Genomic DNA, 21055 nt, shown 5'->3' on the forward strand with positions numbered 1-21055 from the left:
ACTTGTATACACAGGACTGGCTGCAGACTGGTTTGATTAACTGCATGAGTTTAAAAACCCAGCATTGATTTTTTGGCTCTAAATATCAAACAACGGATCTTAGAATGTTTTGGAGTAAACCCCACGATCACAGGTAACTCCTGGCCTTCAGATAATGTCACTGATTTTGCAGTTTTATCCTCCATGTCAATCTTGGTTATATGTAGAAGGAGAATTAATATGACCCAGATCCAGTTCTTCCATCCACAAATATTTTCTTTCCCTGGGTGGAGACCTTGGAGATCCATGAAGTCTGATCTCTAGAGACACCAGGCTGGGTCCAGCATTAATTCAACCCAAGGAGTTGTTTCTGAAAAACAGGCCCTCTTCTAGTTTCCTGATAATATATATAAAGTGTTATTTCATTATTCTTTTTCAACTGTGAATACATAATCTTCATCCAGGAGTTCCCACAGAAGATTCCCTGCGGGATGGGATGATTTGAGGTTGAGACATACTTTGTCATATAAATATGACTTTAGAAAGACTACTTAGTAACCTGTTTAGGGAGTGTTATAAACAAAAAACTCCTCAAAAAGGGGAAAATCTTCAATAGTTAATCCCTTGGAACACAGTGCCTACTTTATATCAAACTTTTCCTTTGTTGTGCTCTGCAATATTTTTTTCCCTGCCATACCTCTTACTCGCCTGAATCTTTTTTTTAAATCTTTTTGGAGAGTAACATTCTGTCCTGAATTTCAGGTAGTTCAGCTCTCTAAAATGGTGCATGAATGATCTGCTTTGAACTGACTTTCTTTACCTATATAGGATAATAATGGGATCTACCCTGTCTGTGTTGTTAGGACTTATTTTAAAGCAAATTCACCTTGACTGTTAATCTCTTCTGCAATTCATTTTGTACACTTTGTACCGTCATATTTCCTTTTATAAACAGATACTTGGTACAATACCAAATCAAAACCAAACAAAGAATAAGGACTCTTTAATTTACAGGAAATTTTACTGTAAACAAAGTGGTACATGTCTGTTATCACCTTTCCTGCAATGTTCATAATAAGTCTTTAAATAAATCATTTTTATTATGAGTCAGGATTGCTGCAGGTTTCAGCCAACTTCCATATAAGCCCATGAATTAGTATTTGTCTTCACTTATTTAGACTTGTTTATTTAGATATTTTTCTTTCTAGATACTGGGAACTAATATTAATGAAATTATTATTTGGCTAAATTATAACCTCATCCTGATTTAAAATTTTCCATTAAGCAAGATAAAAATTAAAACTTTTAAAAGCAGCTTCATTTTCCTGCCCTTGACCATGAGGTTCATGCAGGTTTCCATAGGGGGTCACTTGCTTCAAATGAGCAAGTGTGCAGGTAGCTCTGCAAGCCTGCTGAGTAAAAGGACAGTAAATCCAGGTTGGAAAGGCAGACAACAGGTTTACAATGGATGTGCAAATACTAAATAAAGCCTTTGTGGTCTTCATCTTGCAAGGTGCTGTACAGCTCCTGAAATGGTTGTGTGCCTTCAACTTTCAGAGTCAGCTGGTCCTAGGGCCTCTCTGACACCTTGCTGATTAAACCCCAAAATGCTGATCAGTTACTGGATTTTGAATAGAATTCAGGGGGATGCTGAATAAAATTTGTCTCCTATAATTGTAAATTCATCACTGCAAATGGATGTAGTTAATTAAAAAAAAAAAAAGTAGGGGTGCTAACTTGACAATCCAACAAATTGCTTTAGGAGTGTGATTCCCTGGAACAATGGGAAAACTGAGCAGTAGAGAATTCCAGTGATACTGACAGAGCCACACCTTTTTATTAGAGCTGGGCTAAATGAGAGTTCTGTCCCCTGAATTTTACCCACTGGAGTATTATACTTCCTTCATTAGGAGCAAGGAGCTAGTGAAGGATATGCTTCCAGGAGTTGGAAATATGTGTCCTAATGCAATCCTAAATGTTTGGATGCCCCTACAAAGTCTACTCAAGTTATCTGAACTTCTCTTTTTTTGAAAAACAGAAACAGGCATACTCTAAGAATCAGGCTTTTCTATAGCCTTTTGTTACAGCTGCTTCTGATTGCAGCTGGTAAAAAAAAAAAAAAAAAAAGTAGCATATCTGTGGTATTCTGGTGTTCTGGATGCACACCCATCTGGAAACCAGAAGGCAATAAAATGTGTTTGGACATTTAAGAACTTCATAATAAATTCAGCTTGAGTTCTTCTGTAAAAGATCTAAAAGTTGTTTTCTATTAAGTCTTCTCATCCATCCCTGGTGCCTGCTGCAGCTTTGGTAGGGGTATGTCTTCACCTGTTTAGGTCAGGTCAATCAAGCTATAAGTGAAGATGGAATATCTACTAAGCCTAATTCATTTTAAACCAATGACAACTGCTCAAAAACTATAAGAAGAGTCTGCTTGACTTCCTTGCTTTCAAGGAGACGGTGTTAGACCACACTGAATTGTTTAAAGTCAGGTGATAAATGTGACTACAGAAGCTCATATCCAGCCTGTAGCATCATTGACTCTCACATTTCCTCATGCTCACTCTGGTTGGCATCATATAGAAGTGCAATCACAGCCAACGAAAGAGAAATTTGAGTTGCAGCAGCAACAGTGATTGCAGTGGACAAGATGACCTTATGAAGAAACACAGCAATGAAGAAACCATTAACACTGCCTGTAAGTTCTGTGTAAAGCGCTCTTAGATGAGTTGTGTCACATTTGAGCAGAGAAACTAGCACTAGCAAACTGAGACTTGAGTTATGAAGTTGCTGTAATCTATTGTGCTTCAGTTGCCATCAATGGAGCATCTGATGTTTGATTTTGTAATAGCAAATCAGTTCCCTTTTATTTGAAATTATAAGACCTTTTTACTATCTGTGAAGCCAAAGTCAAGTATAAAGTGAGAGAGCTACACAAATGGGCAGCATCTCATCCTGTGAGGATGGTGCATGGGTTACAGGGGTAACCCACTCACATCCTGCTCTAGCTGCAGCTGCTCTACACCTGTGTTTTATAAAAGGAATGTAAGCACACGCTTAGTTTTAAAGACATATTTAACTATTACACTTTACTAGTGTTTAATCAAAAAATTGTAATATCCTTGGAGTCAACAGAAACATATCCCCACCACAAACAGCCTTTTCTGTGTATGCACAACCTCCTGTCTCCATGCCCAGCATGGCAAAAAATATGGGAATATCAATTCTTATTAGCTGAAATAAAAGTCTGAGCATGCTTTAAAACAGCAGAATATCATAATGCAACAGCTCAAGAAGAAGCTGGTAGCAGAGTAGAGAACTGATGGCTGAGGGAAGAAAGCACGTCAGGCCACAACTCAGGTTTAATACCATTAGAGCTCACTTTGATCAGAAAACAATGCCAGCATTCCTGTACAGACTGGCTTTGTCACAGAGCCAACACAACATCAAACAGTCTGGCTGGCAAAGGCTCTTCAACTTATGTCAAAATGTTCAGTCTTCTTGAAGCATTGGAATATGGGTAAACATTAGGATAAACTTCTGTGTATCTAAATTTTCTACATATTTTCTGTTTCCAACTCCCCTTTCTGCTTTGTTGTCTGTTTTGACATCCTTGCTTGTAATGTAAATGTTACTCTGTGTTTAGAAATACAGCTGCCTTTTTGGGCTTTGCAAACCTCATTTCAAAGCAGCAAGGATATATTATGACTGCATAAGCAATATAAAACATACCTTCCCAGTATAACACATCTGAGCTTACTGAATGCTGGAAATCATAACTTGAAGAAAAGCAATCTGTACCTGCCTCCAAACAAGCTTGCAGCTTGTGTTTGGGCATTAGCAGTTTTGCTTTCTCATTCCTAGCTGATTTTTGGTTACCCAGAAAGGTTCCATGCCTTTCAGCTTACTGTCACTTTCCCCAGAGCTCTGCTGAGATGCCTCATGGATAGTCTCAGTATTTAGTGCAGCAGCAAACAACACAGCCAGGTGAGTGGTGGAAGGAAAATCTGTCCTTACACCTTTGTCAATTCCATGACAACCCGAAGTAGTTGAGGTTTTAATGCTAAATTGGTTTTAGACACTCCTGGACTTTCCCTGCACAATAAATCTCATTACCACAGACAGATGTGCTTTTCTGCTGATGCAAACTGTACCAGCACCACATTCTTGATGGGATTAATGTGAGTCACTTTGCCCAGCATTAAGGTTTGTGACTAATATTAGCTGGATCATGCTTCTAGGTGAATGAATGTATTTGGATTTAGATCTAATGATCACTTTATTTTTTTTTTTCTTCCAAGGCAAAATAAACTGAGCTCAAGAAAAGACCTACTTAGTAGGAGGCAGGTGTTTCTGAGCATTGTCCAGCAGTTCTGCTATACTTTCTCAGGGAAAAATCTCAGCAGAAAACTCTTGGTCTCAGAGTTCATGGAAACTGATATGTTTTTCAGACTATTGAGATTCTGGTAGGACATACTGCTTACTTTGGTCCAAGAACTGGAGAGTGAGTAAGCCAAACAGCAGATGTTTTCAATTGCAAATTTAGGCTTCTAATGTGGTAATAGAGCAGTCAGAAAAGCAGTACATGAATAAAAACTGTCATTAGCTGTATTTTTTTTTTTTTTTGTCAAACTAGTTGGTCTTTCTATATGCTAAATGTATGTGCCGTTTAAGTATTCTGTCTCTTTTTTATATCAGTCCAGGAGTCTGTGGAGGTATTTCAGTAAGCAATGAAAAACATTTGTGTCCCCTCACAGCAGAGGGCTGGCATAGCCCAGGGTACATTACTGATGGCACCAGGATGTTCAGAGATTAGGCACGACTTGTCAAGGCAGTGAGGGCCTTCGTGTGCTTTCAGCCTGTGCTGGAAAGGACTATCTGACACAGCCAAACAATGAAATATGTAAAGTAAACATTGTGTAAGGCCTGACTGGTGATAGGGGTTCCAGAACAGAGATAAAAATGTCTGTGCTTGAAATTATCCTGCTGTTTGCAGGGTGACGTGTGACTGCAAATGCTCAGTGGCAGACAGCATCCTTTTTTCTTACCTATATACACTATACTCACATGCTTTTTCATTTGGGTTACTCTGAATTTATTCTGCTGTTCAGACCCACAGAATTCCCTGGGACAAGGCACAGAAAAGTGTGAATACAGACTCCATGAAAACTAAAAGGAAAGCTCAAGGACTTGAAAAAAAGAAAAACAAAAAAAAGGCAAGAACCTGTGCTTGAGCTATTCTCTATTCAGCCCAGAAGGAACAGCTCACAGGCTCCAGAAAGAAACAATGAATTTTAAAAAGGGACTTTTTTTATCATTCATGAAAACATTCCATTTCATGGGATGCTCCATTTTCATGAGAGGAAGAGGATTTTGTATGTCACTGTCATCACTTGTCAGAAGAGTTGCCATGCTCCCTGCAGTGCAGTAAGGGCAGCAGCTGGAGGACAAGGCCAGAGTTGGTTGGGTGCAGTGAGCAGTGCTGTGCCTAGACTGAGGGTTATCACCAAAGCAGCCAGCTGTATTTTCACAATTTTTGCTGTCCTGAACACAGTAATTCACAAATATAAACACTCCCTGTGAATATTTTAGCAGCTGTGTAAACCATATAGTGTGAAGCAGTAGGAAACATGTACCATTTCATATAGAGGCCAAATAGAGTCTGGGCTGTCTCTTTAGTCAGCAAGCAGTGAAGGGTCTGACAGCTACACAGGGACAGTCAAAACAAAAAGCTGTTAAGCATGTTCTGGTCAAAATTCACTTATTTTACTGAATTTTTCATGTTTGTTTTTATTCATGCTTCCTTAATTTTCAGTGTTTATTGATTGACTGTACAGGTACATTTTCCCCATATAAGCTAGTTTCTCCTAGTTGGCTGAAGTGAGTCACTCTCATCCAGCAGAGACTACTGTCCCTCTGTGAGATGGGGCAGTCCAGGGTGCAAACCCTGCCTGGGAAAGCTCTGGAGGACAGAAATAGAGGTTGGATATTCACAACCAGGACTCAGATTTGTGCCTACATCAGAGAAGTGGTGCAGCTGAGAGGGCATGAAGCCAAAACCCCAAGAGCTTTACTTGCTCACAGTATGTGTGGAATTGCATTAATCCATTACTGTCATTCCAGCCTTGAATATCCAAGAAATGAATTGAAATAAGTATTTATTTACCAGTGCAGCTAAACTCCTAATGTGTACCATGATTTCACTTGTTCCTCCTGCTCCCTGCCTCCCATTGGTTTTGTGTTGGAAGGGTCAATGTCCATGGAACTATCTGAAAGTGAATGTGGTATTTTTAGAGGCTGAACTTTGTACTCTTCATCTGTTTTCCTTGTTCCTTATACAAAAGCACCATAGAAACAGCCTTCTTCCACCCCAGGAGATTATTTGCAAAATATTTTTAATATACATGGCTTCACATTACAGCTCTCCAGCTGCTTGATCATTCAGCGTCAGGCCTGATAAGCTTTTGGAATGTTTGCATTTGTTATCACCTCGGTGTGTACAGCACCACAGAGCCCTGCCCTACGTAGGGAATAGCCATGGGCATGGCTGCCTGACCTGCTGAGGAAGTCAGCTGGACAGATTCTAGTTTCATTGCGTTCATAAGGATAAATATTTTGCTGTCTGTAAAGAGGAGCTCTTTACAGATTTGCGCTGTGCCAAATGCTTACCTCATATAGTTTGTTTTGCTGAGAAATCGGAAGAGATGGTGAGTTTTCTAGTTAAAAAATGAAGTGCCTAGGTGAAATGACTTCTTATAGTCAAAATAATTAAGCTATATTTCATAAAATTACATGAGCATACAGTTTGGGGTGTTGATGTCATTTAAAAAAAATACTTTGGATCAAAATATATCTAGTTTAGCCTGTGGAAAAGATTCTGGTTTTCTCTGGGGGCAGGGGTGTTTAATGGAAGAAAAATTCAGAGAATATTTGAAATTGAGTCTATTTAAACATTATAAGATAAAATTTTTAAAATAAGAATATCAAGATTTTTTTTGAGATTAAGTTTAAATCAAACTTCAATAATGTGATAATACTGGTATTTTCAATGTATTTTTTAGTTCACATCAGGTAATAAACTAAGATCCATTAATAGATGTTTCAGCCTTGCTGAGGGGAAAAGAAAAGGGTTTTTCTGACCTCTGCTATTTAGTACTTAATGCAGCCCTCATTTACCATGGTGACGTGTGCGGAATAAATAGATAATGCAGATAGATGAGAGAGAATCCAGCTTTTAGCACTAACCTCATTATGTTCAGAATATTGGGAAGGGGTTGCACTTAAAGCATCAATCAAGGTAGCCCATTTATTGAGCTTTTAGAGACAGAATTTAACTCTTTATATGGTGTAACTAAGTTGAAACTTCACTTTAAAATTCATCAAAAGTGGGAATTTAATGAATCTGGACCTAAAACTAGCAGAGACTAAACGAATTGAACCTATCAGTCCTGAAAGGCTTTGCCAGCTGCAGAAGGTTGCGGAAACTCAGTGAGAGTGCAGGGAGCTGCAGAGCTTAGCTTTGCTGTCCTGTGAGTCTGAGCTGCCTGTGTCATCAGCTGGTGGAAACAGGATCTGATGGACCAGTCAGGTGTCTTTTTACAGTAACCAAAGCAGTTCTGGGGTAGAATTAAGCTTTATGTCTATTGAAAGGAGCTCTGTTGTCTCCTTCTCCCCTTCAAAACTTCTTATTTCTGTGTCTGTATCTAAAAACACTTCTGATTTTTTTCTCAAATGTCTTTACTGGAGGATCAAGACACTATCAGGGTAGCAGAACGAAGCACAGTGACCTGCTCCTTCTTTGTTCATGTTTTCCATGGGATACCCAGCATGCAGATGTCCCACAGAGAATCGATATCTTGGTATTACTCATCTTGTGGAACCAAACTGCACCAACAGAGTCAGCAGTGTTAAGTAGATGGAGGTGAATTGTAAAGGTTGTGTTTTCTACCTGAGGCCATGTCCTTCATTCTGATAAGACACAGAAAATGAACATGAGCAAGGCAGATTGAAAGCTCAATACAGCAGTGAGCTCTATTGCACCCTACAGTACAGCTTATCCTGGAACCTGCACACCCCATAACCTACACATTTCTGCACTGAGCCTCCACCACTCAGTGACACGTAGGGAGAGAACTCCCTTCAAGCCTTTCTGGAGTTCCCTGCCATAGCTGCTCTCAGGTAGTGGTAGAAAGCAAAGATTTGGATGAGCCTGTCCTGCTCTTTCCTTGGCCACCTCCACAGAGTAGCTTCTCTGGGATCAGCTGAAGCACTTGTTCTGCCTTTTCCCTTTGTGTCAGGATCTGCAGGACAGCTGCACAATCAGGGAGCCATTTCACCTAAAAGCCCAGATGGTTTGAGAGCAGCACCTTTGCATTACTAAGCGCTAGTTTGTGTCCTTTTCTCTTCCAAGTGGAATTGTACTGATGAACTACAAGGTTGGAGGGGGAGGAGGAACAGGCAGTAGGGGAGAAAAAAGAATTGTGACCTCTAAAGAATTGTGACCAGGAAGATTTTTGATCTTTACCAACATTAGGTTTTTACCATCTGTATTTGAAATAGAGTAGACAGCAAGCAGGCTGTTACTGTTAAGAGGTGTGCTTTCAAGCCCCCTGAAATGCTGGTGCTGGTGTGTGACTCAGGCTTTAATGGGTACAGCATATCCCATAGGAGCATGTGGCTCATTCCAAAGGAATCACAGCGAGGTGTTTCTGACTGTGACAGTGCAGATGGAGATGTATGAAACAAAAGCCACGGTCCCCTCTGTCTCTGGTATGTAGTAAGGTTAGTAGAAATTCTGAAAAATGCCTTTGGAAATTACAGCTGACTTATTCGGAGCTAACAATGATTGCCCTGGGCTGTTCCAGCCCACCTGGTTGTGCTTAAGGCAAGAATGAGATTATGGAACCTGGTTTTGCTGACTCTTTGAAAGCCTGGAAAACCCAGCAACAGCTTTACAGAACTGATATTTGCATCTTCTTTTTTGTAAAAAAGGGCCCTAACCCCCAAGAAGAACTATTATTAGTAGCTGACTTGATTCCTATGCAAGATGATACATGTATGTGAGGAACTCTCTGCATGTGCATTCTAACCACAAGCAAGCCACAAGCAGTTGGCCAGGACTAGGTTTACAAAGCATTCTTACTGAAATCCTTGAGGTATTATTCCAAAAGGAAGGAAATTGCTAAGACAGCAATAATAATCACTGGCTAAGGAAAAATTGTATTGTTTTGTAAGTTTTCTTCTCCCATGGCAAATGTCACTTTCCAGAATGTACAAACACATTCAGATAGGATACATTTTAAATGGTTTTATGAGCTATAGCATGCTAAGAAATGTTTGGCTGGGGTTTCTTTGGTTTTGGCTGCTGCTGCTGGTTTTTATTTTAGAGCTTAGAATATTCCTACAGCTCCCAGCCAAGAAAGGAACCACTCACAGTGATGGCATTTGCAGCTGTAACACTGATACAAAGACTCTGATCGGTCAGTTCTGAGCCATTTTCCATCACAACTGATTCCTACACATGAAGTTATTAGAAAATGGTTTAAAATTTTATCCTGGGATTTGCTTGCACTGTATTTTTGGTAATAATTAATTTTACTTCATGATCTTTGCTTCAGTATTGTATTTAGATCTTCAGCCTCTTCAGTCATTTGAGCACAGACTGGAGCTAAAGCAAGCAAGCAGATGAAAGTAGCAGTTTACTAACACTGTGCAGTGTTTCTGATGGACTCACAGCCCTGGGTAGCTGTCTGCTCAAGGTATTTTTCTTCCTTCTGTATTTGAGAGTACTTAATGGCACCGTTAAGTCTTTTCACAAACTAATAATATTTTTATGACTTCATCAATGTACAAAAATAATTGCCAGGTGCTTGGGAAATTTTTTGAGTATGAGCATTGGGTACATTTATTAAACAGTAGCAATGATTAACAAGAAATTTAGTAGTCTGGCAGTTTGTTTTACGTGGGGACACCCATTGCAGACTCCTGTTTCTGCTCTTTGAACCTGTTTCTCTGAGTATTTGCCAGCAGCTTCTTGACAGCTCTGGCCTTCTAACCTCTCAAAACTCTTTTTTATCTCCACTGCTCTCCTATTTCCTTCAAGTGAGTCTTGTCTCTCCCTGCCAGGCTTCAGGCCAGGTGAGAGTATGCCATGAGAGTGGTAACTGCCCTTGGTCCATACAGCAAAGATGCAATCTTCATTGATGTCTGTCGTGTCAGAATAGCCCCTATGTCAATGCAATCTCCTTCTACACAGCTGGACAACTTTGAGACAACATTTTGTGATTTAGTCTACTTTGCAGCCTTTGTCCTTTGCTTTGTACTGTATGTCCGTGAAAGCAGAATTTTCTAAGGTTTCCTTGTAGTTTAGTTTGGCCCTCCAGCACTGCCTGGGGCACCCAGAAATGATGGCTGTCCAGTTCCCTTCTGGTTCCTGCCAGAAAATCTGTGTCATCCTGGTTTACATTTATTTGCTGCAAGAAAAAGGAATTTTTTTTCTAATATGTGTTTCAATCTAAATGGGAGATTTTAATCATTCTAAATAGCTGTGCATAAAAGGGTCATATGTAGACCATCACATGTCCTTTAAGTCTTAGTTTACTCATTTTGAGACCTGAGTTTACTAACAGCTTTCCCAATAGACTAAGGATTTTAAATTTCACATCAGTAATCCCAGCAGTTTTCTTCAGTTTGTCTCATTTATTTTTATTTATTTGAATGTATTAACCTGGCCCTTCAATGGTGTAGTGAATATTGAGAAGACTGTTTTTACTTAGTTTAGAAAATTAGCAAGATTTTTGACTAGGAGGCAGTTTATGTGTGGCTGAAGTTCCTTCTCAGTTGCACTAACTCTAGAACTATTTAGTAAATGAGAAAGTATTTTGCTTTTTCTCTCTTTTTTTTTTTTTTTTTAACCAGTTCATGCTGTATATATAGGATAAAATACTGACTTTTAAGTCAATAGCAAAACTTGCTGTTGCTTATGAGCTAATGAAGTCAGTGATAAAATGGTTGTCATGCACTTCTCTCCAGCTTCCCCCTTTGCCCAGTTTGCTTTGCTGGTGCTGGATTTGCACTGAGCACGTGTTGATCTCCTGTGGGGCTCATTCTGCCTGTAACTCCACTCAGCTGCCCTTAACACCCAGCAGAGCCAGGCACTGATGAACTCCTCCTTGCCAAGGGTCAGACCGCAGCAGACATCCCAGATTTCTAACTGAACTCTGCCATGCTGGAAACAGAATCACTTTGCTGTTAATATCTCTTTGGGATGAGTAAATTTTAGGGAGCTTCAAAGCAGTGTGGAGGCAAACCCTGATCCAGAGCTTCTGCCTGCAGTGACACCCTGTGCCAGAGGCTCCTCCAGCTCTGGTGCCAGGAGTCCACACAGGTCTGCTGCAAATTACATGAAAAGTTTGGCTCAGAGTCACTCCTGGAAATTTAGTCAGAGAATTTTGTTTGGTTCAGAAAATGTCTCATCTGAGACATGAAAAGAAAAAATACTTACCTCCTTCTGGTTAATCTTATGTAGTCAGCCATTCTTTGGAAGCTGTCTCCATTTCCTTCACCAAAGAGGAGTTTGTGCTGCTTAGAAAAAAACTAGAAGAAGACATCTTCTTCTAGTTTAATTCACAACATAAACAGCATTGTTTAATTCACAACATAAACAGCATTGTTTATGTTGTGAATTAAAGCAAATCTTTACATCAGTTGTCCAAACAGGCTTTCTCCCTGGGTTGATTACCTCCCTGGGAAGAACTGCCAGCTCTGGAATTATCCCCATATCCAGGACTTCACATCAGGAACTCTGTTCCCAGCACCTTGCTCACCTGACTCTCCCTCATGGAGCAGGACAGGGCCTCTTGTGTTTCAGAAAAAGAAAATTCTGCATGGAACTATTCTTTTCATGATAGCTTTTTCCACAAAACCTATTTTATGTCCAGTCATTCAAAGACAGGGCAGTATCAGAATAAAGCCTTACAGAGCTGGCAGCAACTGGAAGGACACAAAGTCAGGCAGAAATGACACACCAAGACAAGAGGCAGAAAAGTAAGTCCTTTTCCAAGAAGGGAGAAAATAATCAAATTTTAATTCTCTTTCAAACTATATTTTGAGAAGCTATTTTTGATTTATGGTACTTGTTTAGAATTTGTCTTTTATTAATATTTATCATGTATTTTGGGGAGGGAGAATGAAAAATTTGGAACAAAAATGCTTAGGAGGAGGATGATTTTTGTACTTGTTGTAATAATTCATGATTGCTCTGTGGTAAGGCTGCAGACCTTATTCATCACTCTTGTATTCTAGTTTCATGCCAGTGAAATGAGACTGATTTCCATGAGTCTGGCATGAAGCTGGAATAACAAGGCGGTGAATCAGGCAGTATAATTCCTTTCTGGGAATCATGTGATGTAAACAAATATATTCAGATTCACATTTGAGGTTTGTAATGTCTCTCCAGCTTCTTCCAAAATAGATTTTGTTTACCAGAATGCAAGTTTTAAGGAAATTTTGATCTCTGTAGCTTGCGAAAGTTAGTTTTATTTCATATTCTTATGGTTGTGAAGTTTAAAGGGGGTCCTTAGATTCTGTATGAGCAGAGATGTTTGGATTAGATGGTGCTGTGTGCATCAAGAGGAAAACAATGATTGTTCTTTTCGTTTGGTGGCTGACTTTGAGCACCATGAGGAAGGACTTGGTCTAACAAAGGAGACTGCAGCCCCTAGTCTCAGTACTAGCAATGGCTACTTAAATATTGAAGGTGGAAAACACAGGGTTGTTTAGAAAACCGATTTACCTGGGAAAAAAAAAATGAAATGTCCAAAGAGCAGATTCATTTGGCCTGCAGTATTTTAATGAAGCACGAAGGGCTGGTTACAGACAGGAGCTAGCTGGGAAAAGCTGTGCTATGATCTCTGAGACAGAGGCACAAGAGGTCCCTTGGTGACAGCATAGTCAGCACAGTGTGGGATCTTCCCCAAACTACACACCTGAGCTGCAAGGCCTGACAGGGTAGATAGGCATGCAAATGCCTCTGTGTACAGCAAATTCCTCTCTGCCCTACGTTTTCATTAATGCTTGCTATACAAATCTTGTTATTAGTGCTCCCTCAAGGGCCAGGCAGTAATTTAGATGCTGATTAGTGAGTGGGATGCAGCAGCAGCAGCGCAGCACAGGCTCTCTCCTGTCAGCACTTGAGCGAGAGGGGAGCAGAGCTCCCAGCTCCGCCTGCCACAGCAGCTGCTCCCGGGATCTAATGAGCTGCTCTGCAGTGGGAATAGTTTCAGAAACATATACTCACTCCAGGAGGGCTTACCAGGATATTTCTTTGTAATTAAATGTAATGACATCTAAACCCATAGTCAAGTTCTCATTGCTAAACACTGGCAAATAAAAACCAGCAAGCGAAAATCAAACAATTAGCTATGTCAGCATTTTTATCATGGTATTTTCTGATTTTTTTTCCTTTTCCTACCTCAGTGGTTTAGTAAAAAGCAGTGAGATGCTAGATGATGTGGCAATATGTAGTTAAGACTCTGGCAAAAAGAAAATATTAAATACTTTTTGATCTTGCTATGTCTTCTAGAAGAAAGGAAAAGTAGTTGTGATAGCAGAAAAAACAAGTATTATGTCAGTCAATTTCTAAATCAGAGTTCAGTGAGCTTGTTTTCCAAATACCAATGGCTAATACAGATGGTGGTGGTCAAACACCAGTAAACTGGTAGATCAAAAAATATTTATTTTCTTTTACTGATGGAAAAATTGAAGTGTGAAATGACTGAAACATAATTTTCAAAAACTTAATATTTTTCTGCCACTAAATGGCAGGAGAATGAAGGATTATTTTCTGGTTTTAGTTTCTAAAATTGCCTGAGTCCAAGTCTATCAGCCACCTGTGATTTTTATCTACTCAGCTGTTTTCCCAAGGAAAATTCTAAACTCTCTAACAGAAGATTTCTCCAACAATTATACCAGCCTCTTACTGAGTTTCTTTTGTGTAAAAACTGGCCTCTGACCTGTTCTGTTTCTCCAGTGCCTGACTGAAACCCCACAGAAAAGGCTTTTATTTGCTCTTGCTGAGGGGAAAGCAAGCAGGGTACTTAGCTGGATGAGATAAGCCTTTGCTGGATGAGACCTCTGCAGAGCCCATGGGTGACATCAGAGGCCAGGTCCTTTAAAACAGGCCACCTCTGGCCCTGCATGGCTGCTCCGAGTGCATTAACACTGTCCAGGGGGAGAAGCAAGGCAGATGAATTTTGATCTCGCTCTAAAACGACCACAAAGCTCCCCCAGCACGGGCACGATGTTTGCACAGCAGGAGAGATCCATGGAAGAAGTGATCTGCACCACCAAGCAGATTTCATTTACAGTCAGCCTCCTTCCTCTGGGTTCTTCTCTGCCTTCAGATGAGGACAATTTTGGGGGAGCTCAGCTCCTTAGATCGCCTGAGCTGGGGGATGTGCCAGTGAAGACTCAAAGAGCTCCCCTGCCCTGTTTGGGACACAGCCCCCAGGGCTACTTCAAACTATTTTGGCAACATAGTCGGGCCAGGTCTTGCAGGTTTCCCTGCAAGAGGGAAATGACACACTGCATATTTTAACAAAACTACACTTAATTGTTAGCATTTAATAATATGTGTCACATATTATTGACATTATCTTTTAGTAAAGTACCTGATGCCCCTCTTAAGAAATTCATTGTAATCAGAAAAGGCTGTTTCTTATGTCTTGAAATAAAAAAAAAAAAAAAAGGATTTGACTCCAAAAGGGCATGCATTCCCACTGCCTCCCTCTGAACCTTTATTTATTTGCAGACTGGCTGATTTAGGTTAGGATCAGTATTTGGTTCTTCCATTTATCATCAGTGCTAACTTTATGGAAATACAAAATAGATGGTTTCCCTGCAAGAGGGTGAGGTTTTGCCCTGGGTAAAGGCTAAAGCTTAGAACTCTGATTCAGAAAGGAGTCTGTGCAGGCAGATGGGCTCTCAGGAGTGACATTCCTTAAAAAACTAAGGCTTTGTTTCAGAAAGTCTGCGCACAGATCTGGATTGATGGGAATACCCTTTAGACTGAACCCTTCATTGTATATTTATTTGTCTGGGGATACAGAAAAAAGCCTTAAATCCTGTTTATTTTGCCAGGTGATGCTCCAGCCTATATGAGGTAAGGCTCACACTAGGCTCAAACATTATTCACCCAGCACAAGGGAAAGTCCTCAACTGCTTTTCCCTTCCTCAGCACAGATGTAAAGAAGTCTCTAAAAAAAGCTCCAGTCTTGTTTTTACTTACCTCCACTTGGGTATGTACAAACCCATTCTCAGCTCTTCACATGATTTCTATTACACTTCTTTAAAACAAAAACACAAAAACTGCCAAGAAATTACTTGACTGATTAGAGTCCTGTTAGTAATTAGAGCAGCCTAGAATAAGTTACACTGGAAAAAAGCTGTATGTTGAGATTTGGAATACAATACAGCTATGTTGTGTTCTGTGAACAATGTTATGGTCTGTGAGGACCAGCCAGCTGTACCTTTCCCTTCATCTCACTTGAAACACTTCATGGCTCCTGCCCAGAGTTTGTATCTTTCAGCCCCCTAGGTTACTTTCCTATCTCTGTTTACTGATTCCGAAAATGTTTGTTTATGTGATTTTACAAGCTGTCCTTAAGTGTCCACATTGTCTGATGCTTCTCATTGGCACTATTTGCCCTGTGGATATGAATGGTTTCTCTAATTCTATACAGGACCAGTCCTTATTCCCAAAGCTGCCTGTCACAGAAAGGCTGCTGGCTGAAGGGAAAGGCTGCAAATGTTCCAGTTCTGACAATTTTAGTGTCACATCACTCAGAACACTAAATGTGCGAGCCCGAAGGGTTGGAGTTGTGCACATTCTGAGGATCAAGACCTGAAACACAACAAAGCTACTGATGTCAGTTTTTGTTCCTTATGCAAGAATCACCTTGGGTTCACAAAACATATTTTTAATCTGGGCAAATTTAGATCTTCAGGAAGGAATGGGACGTAACTTACTCTTCATTGTTCTTTGCTGAAAGTCCCTGATTTATTCAAATTTCAGCATTTAAGCTAAATCCAGTACCCTGAATAAAAAAAAAAAGTCTAATGTTGACTAATTGATGTGTTGGTATGCAATCAATAAGAAAGGCTGCAAGCACATAAATAATCCCCCATTTAACCAGCCTGACTTCATACCCCAAAGTGTTTTGTGAGCTGGAATAGACACTTCTGTACTGAAATAGACACTGTTATACTTATTTACAGGTAGGGAAGTCCAGGAGGAGATCAGTGACCTTACCAAAGTTCATGCAAATGTCAATGGCAGGAAACTCCTGATTGTCTTGTCTAATTCTGTGTCTGTGGGACCATGCTTTGGTAATCAGCCCTGTTTTCAATTACATTTTTTAACCCTGAGTGATTTGAACATCTTTCAGAGAGAGATAATGCAAAATACTTATATTGAAAAATCTAGTAAATAAATTAATCTTTGAAAGATGCACAAAGACAATGGTAAAGGATGTGACAGAAAATGTGATCGACTCAGCTGCATGGACTGGCTTGTCCCCTCATACACAGCACACCACGAGAGGCCAATATCTACAGAATAAGTCAGATGAAATCATATTGCCTAGGCTTAATTCTTTGCTCAGACCTATGGTTACAGATCTGTCCCACCTCAGTGAAAATTACTGATACACTGATATCTGCCAGTGGAAAATTTTAGAAGGCCCATTGCAACAGTGAGAGATTGATGTCTATGTTTTGAATGACATTTTATTTTAGGACTCCAAACTACTGTGTATCAAATATCCTGCATGATCTTTGTCAAATATTTGTGAAATCATCAGCAGGAGACAGATACTTTCTGGCCATTAACCACATGAAGACAACAGCAGCGAAATAATTTAGCTCATAGAAAAATTGGTTACATGCCATGGTTAGGAAGAGCCTTGAGCCTCCTCTATGTCATACAATCTTAGTTGTTCAAACAAATTCTCAGAGGCTTATTTTTAATAGAAGTCTGAAGTTTTGCCAGTTCTGCCATACACGTAGCCTAAAGAAAATTAAGGTAACAAAAGTAAAAAGTTTCAGTAAAAAATTCAGTCTGGTAATGTCATAAATTTTTTAAGGTGAAAGATCACTCTTTGTTAAGCTTTGTTTTGTTAATTTTACATATTACTGCAAGGCACTTTTCAGTACCAGAATTGGTATATGAATAACTTAACTGAGGTGAGGTTCTTGTTATTATTCGAGTGCAGTGGAACCCTTTGTGAGTTTTCTTCACACCATTTGCCAACCAGGCCTTTTCTGACCACAGAAGAAAGCTCAGTCCCTGGGCAAAGCAGTCCCTGAGAGCCCAACTTGCAGTGCAGAGCCCTGCTGCCAGCCAGGACAAAGGACCTGCTGCTGAAGGAACTCCATTGCTCACTGTTATTCACAGACAAAAATGGGAGTTAAGTGTTTCAGATGCAGTGCTTATGTCTAAATGCTAATCAGGGCCTCTGGCTTTCTGAGACACACAAATGAGAAAGAAAAGCTGTAAATTAGAAGGTCAATTTCTTATTTACAGCAGTGCTGTAGGTTCATGGCAGAGTTACAAATGTTAGCCCCGAGAAATGCTTCTGTATTAACTTTCCTCTTTTCATATGTTTTTCTCCAGAAAAGGATGAGAAGAGAACAAATATCTCGCAGGCAGAGGTAAGTGATTTTATTTTTCCTAAACATATTTATTGTTAAAATAGTTCAATTGTTAAAAACTCTTGGAAACTCACTGATTCATCCTGGTGGATACTTTTATTTACATTGTCATGCCATCTGCAGTAACACAGCCTTTTAAGAGCCATCATTTTCAAAGCAGGGCTGTGTCAAGCCATGTTGTGTGTTGTGCCAGCTCCCTGTAGCAGGGAGCTGGGAGAGGTGAGCTTCCCCTCTGCCTTGGTGCCATGCCCTGCCACAGCACAGCACAGCCAAGGTGACCTGGATCACCCCAGCCAAGCGTTGCTGTGGATCTGCAGGTCTCTGCTGGGCACAAGAGCATTCAAACACCTCTCTGCTCTCTCCATCGCTTGTCAAGCCTGCAGCAGGCAGTGCAGGCATGTTGTCTGCACAAGAGCTGAAAGCTGGCTCCTCTGATCTCATTTTCTAACCTCCCCTCGCATGGTTCCTGCAAGCCCCTGATCTCTTTCTCCTTCACCCACTGCTCAGAGCACCTTAAATAGCAGCAGGAGGTATTGATTGGTTCAAATTTGAACTCCAATACAAGCATATAAAGATTTACTGGCGTGAGGTTCACCAGGTTATCCCATAGTGTTTATAAATAGCTTTCTCTTTCCAAAGACAATATTTTATTTATAAATGTTATCATTCTATCCACTGTGATAAGCTAAGTTAATAGGATTAGCCCTACTTGTGTGAAACATGTCTCCAACATTCCCTGACGAAATAGATCTGAATAAAATTCATGGTGTATATATTAGGCATTTTTAGCAAATGTTTGGGTAAAGGCAACATCATTACTACAACCAGAAACTGATAAAATGAGGGGGGGGAAAAAGCTTGGTTACACACAGTTTTTCCTTAACCTTTTGGTTAGGAGTGTGATATGGTGTCTTCCAAAACTAGCTGAGGGTGTACTGTATGAGGCTTGCTTGTCCTTTTTATGTAGACATAATTTATGTTGGTATAATATTGACTCCAATTTAGCTGCTTTCATTTTGCAAAAGCTGCTCTGCTTTAGCACTGAATGTACTCCAGTTAGTTTTTGCTAACTAAATATTGATATAATGTAGTAATACTATTATTACTCTATGTGTATTGGGATAATATAATAATACTATTATTACTCTATATGTAATTTTACTGCCATTATTTTGGAATAATTTATCTTTTGTGCATAGATGAGATTTTGAGGCCACACAAAGTTTAACTAAATACAGCACTCAAATGAGGCTCAGTTAAAGGCTGAGTGATTGCTGCTGAAATTATGATCTTGGGTTTAATAGAACACATTGAAAAGGTACAGGGGGAGGGATTTTCCACTTATTTATATTAAAATGTATATATTAATATTTTAGTACCACCTTACACATGCACATAATCACTGATTACACTGTAATTGGAACGTTGGCTAATGTAAACCTTGCAACTATTTTGATATACATGGACATTTATTTGCCTTATGAGAATCAATTACACAGGTTGTTAAAAGCACAGGCTATCCTAATTTTATGTTACACAATATTTTATAGAGTGAAGGGTAATTTTCAGTAGTATTGGGTCCATTTTGCCTGGGAGTCATAAAGGTTGTCCATTAAACACATATTTTTGTCTTAGTTTTCCTGTGTACATGACAGCCTGGCAGCTGGCATCAGCTGTACACGGCTTGTTTTCCTCGGAAGCTCTCTGATGGGCGCTTAGATGGGTGAGCACGGAGCTGCCAGGAGCAGAAATCTCTCTCTCTGTGCCCGTATCTCACTGCCCCTCTCTGTTTTGTCCCCGCAGTCGCAGAGTGCCTCTCCCAAGCAGAGGAAGCAGAGCGTCTTCACCCCGCCTGCCCTCAAAGGTACCGTGAGCTCCTGCCCGGCCCCTGGCACGGCTCCCTGGCTCCGGGGGGGACAGCGGCACCGGAGCAGTGCCACAGGGTCGTGCCCAGCCACCACTGCCTGGCACTGCCCACCTGCCTGGTGCTCACCGTCTCCCCATCCTCAGCACAGAACCTTGCTGCAGGGGCAAATTTATTTGCTCGAGGAAAAAAAAAACCCAAAGTTTTATGCTTTGATTAGTTTGCTATAACAGATAATTCAATGCAAAACTATGAACAGAGCTTCTTGAATATATAAATTCTATTGGTGCTGGCCCCATAGAGTTCTCTGTTTCTTATTTGAAACCACTCCCCCATCTTCTGGCTCTCATTTCCAGGCAACTGTGAAAAGGAGAACCAAAACTGTGCTCTGGGTGTGTGACAATAGGGTGTGTAAAGACTTTCTTGGAAAGATAAGGAAAATGAGAACTCTTGATAGAAATTTTGAGGGATAACATGCTTTTTAGGAATATGTACAAAAGCAGCAGTGATATCACCTGGGATCAGAACAGCTACATTTAGGCCTTGCTTCTTACGTAGTTCTGCACAGAATTTGACTGGATGGAGATTGAAGTGAAGCAAGATCTGTGGTGTTTCACCAGCACGTCTGGCTGACACCTGTCAGAGCAGGATTATTTCAGAGTACAGTCTAAAGGCCATCCTGCCAGGTGTCTCCTGATGGATAATGAATACGTAAATTTCCATTTGTCTGCTTAACACAGTTTATTACCTGGGATATCTGATTAGTTGTGTGAAATACTGCTGCTGTCATGAGGTAATCTACCGTATCAGCCAGTTCTATGTGTCTCATTCTGGAGCTGCAGTTCTCTAGCACTTGTCCTAACCACAGTTAAAATATCACTCAGATGCCTGAACAAGACTGTTTGCCAAAATAGGCTGAAGTTTGTGTGCTGGATATTAGCAATAATCTTATGATGTTCAATTTCAATATTTTTTCTGGAAGAAAAATTATTTGCATGGATAGCAATACCTATTGATCTCACTGCTGTATTATTTTGCTGTACAAGCCTAAACTAAATGCTGGGCAAATGAAGTGCAGTGTAAAACAGGTCCTCATAGCTCCTCTCTAGAACTGCATGCCTTAGCATCCTAAATTACACCTTAGTCCCAGATACACAAGTAGGCGCTTGGAAGTTGATAACCCTTCCTGTAAACTGACTGGATTGCTCCAGCTCTGCCATACTGTTACTGTCATAAATATGAACTTTTTAATTTAAAAATTACCTAGTTGAAAATTTATTATTCTTCCTTTTCACTGATATGAAAAGATTACTTTTTTTTTTTTTGTTTGGACTAAGAGACTGTGAGGCAAATATATAGCAATATGAAATACACAAAGCTGGTTTTACTGAGAAATACAGAGTTTTTGTAATGATTTAAATTATTCTAGTTTTATAGCAGTTGAAGATACTGTTGAACACTATTCAACAGTATTTTCTGAATAACAGGCTTCTCAGTTGCACA

General features: G+C 40.0%; 1 protein-coding gene across 1 annotated transcript in view; it reads left to right on the top strand.

The window, feature by feature from the left end:
• PPP1R1C (protein phosphatase 1 regulatory inhibitor subunit 1C) overlaps window positions 1–21055 on the top strand; it is a 54286-nt gene that overhangs the window by 10695 nt on the left and 22536 nt on the right. Inside the window, 2 exon segments of the mRNA XM_041403429.1 lie at window positions 17651–17688; window positions 19492–19552. Coding sequence (XP_041259363.1) covers window positions 17651–17688; window positions 19492–19552 — 99 coding nt within the window.

Source organism: Onychostruthus taczanowskii, unplaced genomic scaffold (genome assembly GCF_017590055.1).
Source record: "Onychostruthus taczanowskii isolate IOZ18803 unplaced genomic scaffold, ASM1759005v1 scaffold20, whole genome shotgun sequence".
NCBI lineage: Eukaryota > Metazoa > Chordata > Aves > Passeriformes > Passeridae > Onychostruthus > Onychostruthus taczanowskii.